The sequence below is a fragment of the Ursus maritimus genome, unplaced genomic scaffold (assembly GCF_017311325.1).
Source record: "Ursus maritimus isolate PB19 unplaced genomic scaffold, ASM1731132v1 scaffold_18, whole genome shotgun sequence".
Taxonomy (NCBI): domain Eukaryota; kingdom Metazoa; phylum Chordata; class Mammalia; order Carnivora; family Ursidae; genus Ursus; species Ursus maritimus.
Genome location: NW_024424230.1, coordinates 56,365,928 through 56,378,276, shown reverse-complemented (window position 1 = coordinate 56,378,276; position 12,349 = coordinate 56,365,928). Strand labels below are relative to the sequence as shown.

The 12,349-nt window shown below is 33.7% G+C and overlaps 1 protein-coding gene across 10 annotated transcripts in view; it reads right to left on the bottom strand.

The window, feature by feature from the left end:
• The window catches only part of ANKRD12 (ankyrin repeat domain 12), a 125,638-nt gene that overhangs the window by 72,965 nt on the left and 40,324 nt on the right, over positions 1-12,349 (bottom strand). For 9 of the 10 annotated variants that reach the window (XM_040632711.1, XM_040632710.1, XM_040632719.1 and 6 more), the window contains one exon: positions 7,498-7,645. The exons of the other annotated variant lie outside the window; for it this stretch is intronic. In XM_040632711.1, the coding sequence (XP_040488645.1) occupies positions 7,498-7,645 (148 nt within the window). The remainder of the gene's footprint in view (positions 1-7,497; positions 7,646-12,349) is intronic. 10 annotated transcript variants of the gene reach the window in all.

Sequence of the window (12,349 nt, the reverse complement as noted above, 5' to 3'; positions counted from 1 at the left end):
AATGCCAAACTACTCAGAAGACAATGAACACTTTGGACAGCAGTATCATTTTAGACCACAGACCTTTCTATAAATTATATACATTTTGAGTGGTATGAGTTACTGCAATAGCCACTATGTAAGACCTCTTAGAAAGAAAGCAGCCTAAAATCAGAACAAAGTTTATCACCTAAGAATATGGAATTCTGCCTAACAATTTATGACAAATAAAAATATTTCCAATTGACTTTTGGCAGTATGGCAAAGCAGATATATTTACTTGTAAACAATATGCTGTTTTAACACAATATTATTTTGATCTTCATATACTCAACTTATTGACATACACTTTTCTTTCTGGGATCATTATTATAGATATTATTCATGAGTTCAGTTAGGTATAAAGAAACAAGTGTTGAAAAAAAAAAGAAATCAATTTAGGAGAACAAATAAAACATAGTACTTGAAACTTTTAAAGATAAGCCTGAAAGTTTAGTGATGAGAAGGCTCACTCAACTGAAAGGGAAATAACTGATAAAATAATAACATTTAGGCCAATTCTAAACCAAGTGGGTAAATGGATTCAATGACAAGGCTTTCAATGAACACTTATATTTCAAAACTGAACACATTAAGTTAGCAACCAGAAAAATTCCATGATGAATATCTGACATTTCATTTAAAGACAAACAAAAATGGCCCCCAAATACTGCAAAGGAAAGAAAAAGCAGTAACCAATAAGTTGTGCCAACAAATCGAATGGATTACTGAAAGAAGATCATCTTATTGTGACATATTACAGCATAACTATTAAACTGAACTTTAAATTACATTCATTAATATAAGGAAGTGGTATAACAGTTTATTCAAATCTTCGTTTGGTAGTAAATTAATCCACCCTGACTCCATATACCCTTTGGCTTTTACTCAAGTATGTTTATATTTGATGCATTTGAATGACTATTCTATTAAGATTTAATTCAGGAGCTGAATTAAAAGCTTCCATATCTGGTCCCTTGACTCGCCCACTTTTCCCTCTGTGCTATACTGAGGCCAGTGCTCCCTATAAGGTTTTTGTAAAACACTGAGTGCTAAGCAGAGCAATTCTCTCTCCCTGATATGTTCTCTGCAGAAGGCAAGACAAATAATATTTGTATTTTAAAAGCCATCTTTTTAATATTGTGTTTTAGGCTGCAAGAGAATAAGTGAAAAAAAATCAAGAATGATTAAAAAGGTTTGCACTGTATGTTTGAAAATTTTTAAAGTAAAAGTTTTAAAGATGGGGGAGGAACAAGAGAAAATCTGTAATAAATAATCTCCATGAAAATCATCAAAAGGTGATCTTCCTTATTAAGCAAAGCACTGGTTTTATCTGCTACTTCAACGTAGTTACCAGAAAAATATTCGTTTTCTTTTTTAAAAAGTTCCTCTCTCCACAATTGTTTGAGTCCTATTAAACAGGGTAAATCCTTCAATGGCATCAGGAAACTAGAACTGCTAAGGCTGGATGGCAGAGAAGATTTAGTTTAACACATGTGAACATGCTCACAACTGCCACCATGGACTCTGGGAACAGATCACACTGTGCCTCTTTGGATTTTCTCATGCTGCATTATCTATACATGCCAAAAGAAAAAAAAATTAGTAAATAAATAATGCTTATGAAGAGAAAACAAGTATTTTAAAAAGTGAAGGACACTGTATCTTTCTACTTATTTAAATAACATACAAACTAAAATGATGAAGTACCACTGGTTTACCTCTATAGAACATTAGATCTATCAAACCTAAAGAAAAACATGTGCCCCAATGTTATTTGAGGTTCAAGAACATTCATACACCGCTGGTGGCTTTGTACCTCTATATAATTATTTTGGAGAAACATCATAGACATATTGAACCCTAATCATGTAACCCCATCCTGGGAATGAATAAGAAAGAATTCAGGGTATAATAAAAATACAATCGGCAAAGATGCTTGTGATGGCATTATTCATAAAAAAAATAATCACAAATTTAGTCTGAAGGCCAACAAGAGACTCTTGTGTACCCTCAAGAGAGTTGTTTGGTACTTTCCTATCAAGGGATTGTGGCTTTCCCTTGAATGCCATTAGACTAGAAAAGAAAAGTATGATTTTTTTGATTGACAATGCAGGAATAAAGATAACTTAGGTAAGAAACAATAATAGCTATTATAGATAAAAGCAATTTTCAGTTATTAATTACCGTACTAAAAACTACATACAGCGTCAGTATTGTAAGATGCCTACTCGATATTCATCCTCTCCTTGTTAGTAGAAATACTCCAATTTTGATTAGGGTGACAATAAGCCCAGCTAAACGTAGTTAACTTTCCAGACTCCCCTGCAACTAGGATAGCATAACCAATGACATGCAGGCAGAATAGTTCCTAGGGATGTTGTTTCATCAATAAAAAAGCAAAGTCTCACTGGAAGAAAGATACTTTTGTCGTTGGTCCTTCCTCTCCTACTTTCTGTCCAGGAGAAGGCAGAAGATATTGTGTGACTATAAAGCAACATATTAAGAACAAAGCTCATGTATGGGTTAAGGGTGAGAGAGCAGAATGATGAAAACCCAGTACCTGATGGCATTACTGAACTACTTATACCAACTCCGGACTGCTTATGCCTGGTCTTATTACATTAGATTAAAAAAATCCCAATCTATTTAAGCCAGTGTTAGTTTTCTGTTTTAATTAACATATCACAAACTAATTTTACACCTTATGTCACTTAAAGATCACAATTCTCTGAAGTTGGTATTACATGCACTTTTACAGATGAGAAAATCAGAGTTATAAAGGGCTCAAATTTTTTGGCCAGAGCTAATAGGGAGCTGAGCAGGGACTCAACAATGATCTGTCAGACTCCAAAGCCTCTGATAATAAATACTATGCTCTGATTTACCTCTATTTTAACTATAATTAGCTTATTCTGCCAGGATTCTAGACAAGGAAAGATTGGTAAAAGCTAAAAGTAAGTGATAAAACAAGCTGTAGTTATAAGGAATAATTTGTCTTCCAGATAAACAGTTGCTTCCACAGGTTCAATGAGTCACTCTATATATTGGCCCCTTAACATTTCATGGGAAAAAATTTATGGGAATTCTCTGATAGGATAGGGCAACATGGGATAGATACTGAAATGATATATGCATATATATTAGAGATTTGCTGAAATAAATAGTATTATGATACAGCTGTAAGGATCCACTGGCATGACCTCAAATTATGCTGTAATTTCCCCCAAATTTTTGTCTAGTCAAGCAATTACTTTTTTACAGTGTTATCTTTTTTTTTTTTTAAGTTCTATTTATTTATTTGAGGGGGAGGGTCAGAGGGAGAGGGAAAGAATCGCAAGCGGACTCCATGCTGAGTACAGAGCCCAATGTAGGGGCTCTATCTCATGACGCTGAGATCATGACCTGAGCTGAAATCAAGAGCTGGAGGCTTAACCAAATGAGCCACCCAGGTGCCCCTACAATGTTATCTTTTAAAAAATTAATAAATATTAAATAATTAAGAATTAAGAAGTTTAAGACATACTAGGGTATCTCAAAATAAAGACTAAGAATGACTCATCCAGTTGATGGCATTATTGCTAATTTTGGTGACCACTGAACCTCCCTTGAATAGTATGAGTATCTTCTTAGAAAAAATGTGTTTTACAGAAATAATTATGTTCGTTATTTTAAAAATTCAAGCCATACAAAAAACAGAGAAAGTAAAAAATGATCCCACATCCTGGAAATAAAATGTTAACATCTAGTGAGCATCATTCCAAACATCTCTCTAATATATATAAAAAGAAAAGAACTGGCAGGGGTGGTGGGGGAGGGGATGACTAATTTACATACAAATAGAAAAATATAATATATGTGTACTATTTAAAAATAAAAAGCTGAAAGATTTTATTTTAATCCAATGTAACAGAAAGTAGGGCACCCAGCTGGCTACTCTTGATCTCAGGGTCATGAATTCAAGCCCCACCTTGGGCACAGAGTTTACTTAACAAAAAAAAAAGAAAGAAATAAAGAAATTAAAGGAATTGCTTCTTCTCTAAAAGAGGTACCATATACTAAAATATAAACATACATAAATGTAAATGTATATATGAAAGAATTTTAAATAAAGATTAAAATTTTTAAGTAATTATTTTTAAAAACTATGTATTTCAGTTGTAGACAACATCAGTTATTTCCTTGCTATGAGAGATAAGCTGAGTAGCATTGTTAACATTTTCTCCTTATTCCCAACTCCCCACTCTTTTATTTAACCTAAATCAGGGTTTACAACATTTACATTTTTGTTCTGGGCTCATAATACACGCACTAGGTTTAGGCTTAGTTCTACAATGAAACAGTCTCTTATATTTAAACAATCTTATCTTTCAATATGTGTGTTAATATATGCCCTGTGTACACATACATACAAATATAAATATACAAAATATGACTTTTAATGCCATCAAACAGTACATATTATTTCATAACCTATTTTTAAATGCTGTATGCTATGAACATCTTTCCATTTCATGTATTCTTCTACAATGTTATTCTTAAGAGTAAAAATTGTATTTCTTCATTGGATTTACCATAATTGAACAAATTCTCTATTACTTGACACTATTTTCCTGGGTTTATTTTTGCTATTACAAAGGAAGTAGAGATAAACACATACAAAGATAATTTTCATTGTCATCAATTACTTATATACATTAAATCCCAAAAGAAAGATTAAATCAAATGTTAACAAACTATAGTTTTGGATAAATGTGTTCATATTTACTGCCAACAAAATATCCCTATTATTTAGACCAACTAAAGTAAGTTCCTATTTCTGGCCAGTGACCACCTGGTACGATTTAGGCCAACAATTTGTCAATTGTTATATATTGTATTTCTTTGATTACTGTTGATATATTTTTAAAATATATTTTTTGGGGCGCCTGGGTGGCACAGCGGTTGAGCGTCTGCCTTCGGCTCGGGGCGTGATCCCGGCGTTATGGGATCGAGCCCCACATCAGGCTCCTCCGCTATGAGCCTGCTTCTTCCTCTCCCACTCCCCCTGCTTGTGTTCCCTCTCTCGCTGGCTGTCTCTATCTCTGTCGAAAAAATAAATAAAATCTTTAAAAAAAAAAACAAAAAAAAAATATATATATATATTTCTTTGCCAAGAGCAATTCTATTTTAAACTACTTGCTTGTATCTTTTCTCCATTTTCTCATTTTTTTCTCTTCATATTTCAGAGACCTTTAAATACTAAATATATTAAGAAACAAGGATTGTCACATATGTTGTAAATATTTCCCCCTTTATATCTTTGTAATTTCAACTACTCATTTTAAATATAGCATACTTTAGGGGTGCCTGGGTGGCACAGCGGTTAAGCGTCTGCCTTCGGCTCAGGGTGTGATCCTGGCGTTATGGGATCGAGCCCCACATCGGGCTCCTCCGCTATGAGCCTGCTTCTTCCTCTCCCATTCCCCCTGCTTGTGTTCCCTCTCTCGCTGGCTGTCTCTATCTCTGTCAAATAAATAAAATCTTAAAAAAATAAAATATAGTATACTTTAAGAAAGATCAACGTAAGATGTGGGGCTTGGTGCTATAATTATCTTTCATATGGAAAATACCACTTGATGGTACTTTGGATTCTACATTATTTTTTTAAATTATGAAAATAAGACAGATGGATTATAAATAAGACATTCTGCTTTGGGCCTGAGGAAATTCTTATTAATGCTCTGGGGTGTGTGTATTGTGTGTATGCGTGTGCTTGTGTGCACACATGCATGCATATACAACGAAAACTAAAGCCTAGATCTACTTTTTACTAAAATTTATAAATTTAGCCTACCAAAAATATTTAAATCCATTAAAATCTTGTTTAGCATATAACCTTTCCAAAAGATATGTAAGAGTTTGTTACAAAACAATCTTAATGAGAGAGGCCTGCAACATTCTGCTACATTTAAGTAGTGGAAAAATTGTAGCAGGGAAAAAGTATATAATCTAGTTAATAAAATATGAATTAGATTATGTTTATTCAGTGTTTAAACTCTGTGTCTTCCTAAGTAACCTTTTCTCCTTTATCTTACAATAAATAAAAGACAAATAATCTAGCTGATCTGATAACAAGGTTCTCATGGGAAGATTATTTTGAAATCTTATCTGCTTCTAAAAATATATTAACATTCTTTGAATTTATCTAAATCCCTTCTTCAACTACTAGTAGAAATATCACTGTCACTGGAAAACAAAACCTGGTTAATGCAAGTACTTTAAAAATGACAAGCAAAAGGACTTCCACAGAGAAAAATATAAGAAAAGTTAAATCTTATCTAAAGGCACATAAGCACCTTCTCAGCTAAGTGATCAACTAATTGTTTGAGACTACTGCTTACGGACAAGGAGTCATTCTTTAGAAAAAAAGACTGAATCTCTAGAAATCAGTGTAACTTAAAATGAACAAAACACAAAATATCTCAACCACTGCAAAAAAGAACAATTTTCAAGGATTAAAAAATGTCATGTTTAAGAACAATTTCTAATTCAAGCTAAGAGAGACAGCAAAATACACAAAACAAGGCCTACCTACTAAAAGTGTCGGATAAAATTTAAGTACTTTCTAAAGCTATGTTAGCACAGGGCGTTTCAAAAGTCTTTAGAGTATTTTCAGATTTTGGAGTCAAGATCATTTCCATATTGATGATTAAGATGGCTAGAAAAGTATAAATAGAATATAAACTCTCTATATAAACTCAGATTAGGACACTAACTTTCTATGAGTGAAGCTGAAACATTCTTAGAAACAGTTATTAGTATTTCATGCAAAGGATAAAACAATTATGATAAATACATAACAAACACTGAAGTTTATATTAGTTTCAAGAAATTACTAACTCAGGGCTACAACACCATCTAGTGATTTAGTAGATAGTGGTAATGAGATTCTAATCTATTGTGAACAACTGGGATTGACTGATGTCAAAGATCATTCCTGACATATGAGAGTTTCGAGGAAAAAAAGTACCATGAATTGGGCTTAGGTGGTAAATTTCAGTAATTTTTTTTTTTTTTCAGGGTAGGGGAGGGCATATATTGGATTCATTTCTGAATCTAAAATGCCTATAATGTTTTCTCTGGTGGGTTCAATACTGTGTCTACAAAAACTCAACAACTGTTACTCAACTCCAACATATCTTATGCTCCCTATCACAGTAAATTTTCATCACTAAAATGCTCCCCAAGAAATTAAGTTCTGAAAGTGGTAAGAGATTTGTAAAAAACACTGAGAGTAAAGAAAGAAGGAAATTGTTGTTTTCTGATTAGAGATCATGTTTGGGTGAGAAATATAGGAATTTCTGCCCCAAAATGATAAATCTGAAATACTGAAATACAAATATTTCTCTATAAAATGGGGTGCAAGAGGAATGATATGAAGAAAATCATAGTAAAAGAATGAATTAGATTTTACCAGAGAACAACAAATTATTCTACCTGTGTCTGAATCTCGTTCTTCATTTCTTGATGGGCTAATGGTAAAAGGAAGTTTACGTTTCATGGATGATTTCTCTTTCATCTCCTTGCCCACATCACTTCGGTCAATTTTTGGAGTTTTACTATATGATGCAATCTTGTCTTTACTCTATTAAAAATCAAATATGAATAAAGTTGTAACAATATTAGCTAAGCAATACAGTATCCAAAAAAACTTATGAAGAAAATTTTCAAATATATACAAGAGTAGAGAGGTATTATAAACCACTGTCTTCAATGTATTCAAGACCCAGTTTCAACAAATTTAACATTTTTTTAACTTGTCTCATATTCCCCTACTTTTACTTAATGAATTTTAAAATAATAAAACAAAATATCTTGAATATAATAAAACTGTATCTAAGTATAATATAGATGTTATCATCAACGAACAAATACACAAATCTGAAAAAGTGATTCTGGATATAATTAAACATACTGTGCTTTGTTAATATCCTGTGCCCACCCAATTCAGGTGAGTATCTACCCTTACGAACTATAACCATCATCAAGTTCACATTTGCTCTCCAAATATCTGAATTGGTACTGCATATTAAACTGGGCTATAACAGCTCCTTTGTGAAAAACCTGCTAGATACTAAGAATTAAGCCATATCACCTTAGCAAGAGAGCTTAAAAGAATCGTGATATGAGGGAGTCTAGGTGGCTTAGTCAGTTAAGTGTCTGCCTTCGGCTCAGGTCATGATCCCAGGGGGCTGGGATCAAGTCCCATATCGGGCTCCCTGCATGGCAAGGAATCTGCTTCTCCCTCTATCCCTCCCCCCTGCTTATTCTCTCTCTCTCTCTTTCAAATACATATTAAAAAAAGAATAGTGATACGATAATAAATGGCAGATATAATAATTTATAGAGACTCTCAGAAGCAAATTAGAAGTAGACTCAGATTGCAGCTCTCAAACCAAGACAGAAAATGAAGAGGGGGAAGAAGAGGCATAAAAAATTAAATAGTGCATTTTTTTAAAGCAGAATTTCTCAATTAAAATCAAACCCCCACAAGGGTTATTAAAAAGTTTAAAAAAATACTGTATTCATTTTTATACTACCAAAAATTTAAGAGCCCTAGAAAAATAGACTATTCTCTTGGAAAACACACACTACTAAAAACTGGCTCATGAAAGACATACAAAACCTGTATAGACCAATGATCATAGAAGACCATAAATCCATAGCTAAAGATTTTAAGTTTAAAAAAGGTACCTAGCCCAGAAGATTTTACAAGAGATTAAAAAAAATTCAAGGGACAGATATTTCACAAGTCATGTAAATAATACTACAGCATGAAGGTATGATAAGAAGTAACAATCCGGGGTGCCTGGGTAGCGCAGTGGTTAAGCATCTGCCTTCGGCTCAGGGCGTGATCCCAGCGTTTTGGGTTCGAGCCCCACATCAGGCTCCTCCACTAAGAGCCTGCTTCTTCCTCTCCCACTCCCCCTGCTGTGTTCCCTCTCTCGCTGGCTGTCTCTGTCAAATAAATGAATAAAATCTTAAAAAAATAATAAAAATAAGAAGTAACAATCCATCTTATAAGTCTAAAATAAAACTGATACCAAAAGGGAATACAAGACAGAAATCAAAAACTAAATTGCTTATGAAATAAACACAAAAATAAACTATCCTAAATAAAATGTCAAATCAGATTTAGTGTCTTAGAACTTAGAAAGATAATATCATAATCAAGCAGGGTTCACCCAAAGAATACAAGAATAGTTCATTATTAGAGAATCTCTTAAGACAATTCACTGTATCAGAATATTAAAGAAAAACTATACGATGATCTTAACAGGTGACAAAAATAACATTTTGACAGAGTCTACATTCATTTTTGATAAATCTATTAGCAAAATCAGGAAGAGAATGTGACTTCCTTGTATCTTAACTGGTAAAGATTACTGAAGAATAACAGCCTCCTATTATTTATTTCTCAGTTACAAAGGTAAATCTTCTTGAGCTGTTTTTCCACTTCTGCCAATGATACCAAGCTTCACAGGCATGTATTTTCTTTATAAGGTTGTTTTAAAATGTAGGTTTTATTATTACTCAGGTATGGTGAAGCCAACAGATAAGGCTACCACTGCCACTGAAAAGACAGTTTGTTACTCACAGTTCTCAAGAAGAGGGGGCATGCCACATTACACAGGGCCACAAAGGGTAGTACTAAGGTGGGTTGGGAGGCAGAAGGAGAAAAGGGAAACGTGGGGAAAAGCTTTTACGTGGTTTCCTCAGGAAAGAAAAGGCAAGGCAGAGTAAGCAGGCTCAGGACTGGCTATTTTGAGTAACATCAGCAGTTTCTGGGCTATGGGCGCTTTTTCTCTTATTGGCTGGTACCCGGCTGTGATTTACTAGGGCAGGGGGACAGTGGTCCAGAGTGGGAAAGTTGGATACAGCTGGTGGCTGGGTTTGGACCCTGGATTGGTTAGTTTGCATATGAAATGTTGGCCATAGCGAGTTGTTTACTATCTTTGGGAATTAGCTAGCCCTGGAAGTGGCAGTCTCCCTGGTGTCAGCAGGCTCCAGATGTCAAAGCATCAGAAATAAAAAGGCATGATTAATACAAAGGTTAACCAACAAAATTCTAGAGACTTGCCTTAGAAATAGGAGTCTCTGTTATTAATAAAGGGAATCCAAGAAAAATGTGAACATGTCCTTCTTCCCTTGCACCTGTGTAAGTAAAGATACTGTTCTGTACTATAAAACAAGTTAAAAGAAACCAATTTAATAACATGTTAAGTGGAAAATGTTCACAAGAACATAAAGATCGCACTCTCCTCTGTGATATGGTGATTAGTGTGAATATTTGTAACTGCTACCAACCAGCTCTGTTCTCTGTAAAATAAAACTATCCTCGGAAGTATTACTTGAACAAAGGGTTTTTGTGAGATTCTTACACACTTCAAAAATTATTTTCAGATCTGGGGAAAGAAACTTTCAAAATAAACAGTTATGTCTGATTGTCTTGAAATTTCTGTATTACCAAATGGTATAAATACTCTATCAATTCAGGAGCCAATTGCTGGCACATTCTTCCATATCCATGACATAGAAAAGTCTAGGACTCTTAGATTATTTTAAAATATTTTAATTCTTTTTCATTTATATTAATGCTATTCTTTCAGTAACCTACAACAGCTACCATACACAGTAATGAAATCAATGTAAACATCTGGGGCCTACTATACGTTAATAAAAGAACAATGACAACAAAAATCAATGGCAAGTGAGAATGACTTTCTATCACTGTTACTGTTAGACAATATACGGGTAGCCTTCACCAACTCGGTAAGATGGAAAAAAGAAGAGATAAAAATTTACCAAGATATAAAAAAATAGAAAATAGAAAACTCTTGAAGGACACAACCCAAAATATGAAGAGCTATCTGTAGGTAATAGCATTACTGGTGTGTTGGGAGAGAATTCTAAATGGCTCTCCTGGATATCTGCACATCTTACAGAGGCACTATCTCCCTTTGTTCTGCACTATCTTTCAAGAATATCTATATGGAGAACAGCCTTGGAAGGTAGTATCTTCCCCTGGAGCAAAGGGCAGATCTGTTTACTGTTCTGTATAATAAACAATTTCTCCCTTTAGTGGGAGTAAGTCAGGTAGACTTACGGCCCATTATAAAAGATTTGGGGTTCCTCTCTAGTACTGCATCCACCTTTATATGTAGTTGTCACCTGGCTCTCTTTGCATCCCATTGTGAGAAACAGAGCTCAGATTACAGACACAAATGCTGATAGATGGCTACTGCTATTGTTATGAGAAATTAACTTTCCTTTATATCCCACTCAGGAGTCTTGCATCTCCTGCCAGCATCCATGAAACTGATCAGCTTGCAAGTAGGATAGGGCATAATACAATCTCAGAAATGATGGTTTTTTACAAGGCAATTTCTATTTTCACTATTCTTCTTTTTCTAATTTTTCTATAACCAACATGTATTATATTACTTGAATAGTAAAATAAAAATTTCTCTATTATCACTTTGATGTAAAATAATGAAGGTCTGAATTATGTTGATGAAAAGGATAAGACAGCTACTTAGGAGATTAAATAATATCCACTCTCACACTTCATGAATTTAACCTAGGTTTTAGATTTTCATAGAAGGTTTTATCAAAGATGTTTTTTTCTACAAACCATAAATACTAACTTATAGCTGAAAACAGTACAAAATAATTTCTAAACTAAAATCAATGGAAAAAAATCCCACAGATTGCACTGAAAGGATAAAATATTTGAAGAATTGTGAGTAGATGTTTTTGATGAACTCCTATCGTAATATTTAATGAGGTAATGCAAGTACTTTATATTAAATGTATATTGCTACAGAGTGTGATTATTATTTAAAATTATGCTCTACTTAAATGCATTTATAAGAAATTAAATTTTGGTTCAGGTTATTTTATTAAGTTAGGATCTCATAACAGCAATAGTCTGTGTCATATTAAACTAAATAAGGTCTCTATCAGAACAACTGTATATTCATTTCTAAAACTGTATGGAAGAAAAAGCTCAGAAGCAGCTTGAGGCTGGCTTCCAGGCCAATCACTCACTAAGTTAAATATCTACTTAAAACTCAAGAAAACCACTTCTAACAACAGTTTTCCATGTCAAGCTGCTCAGAAATCCTAAAGCATGGCCATGAGCACCATGCATATTGCTTCAGAAGAGCTTCTGACCCTTACCCAAACTAACAAATATGTGATCTTGAAAAAGCAGAGTGAGTGAACAGAGAATGAGAAGAGTTAAATATATCACTTTGTGTAAACCAAAAATTAACAAATGAAAAAC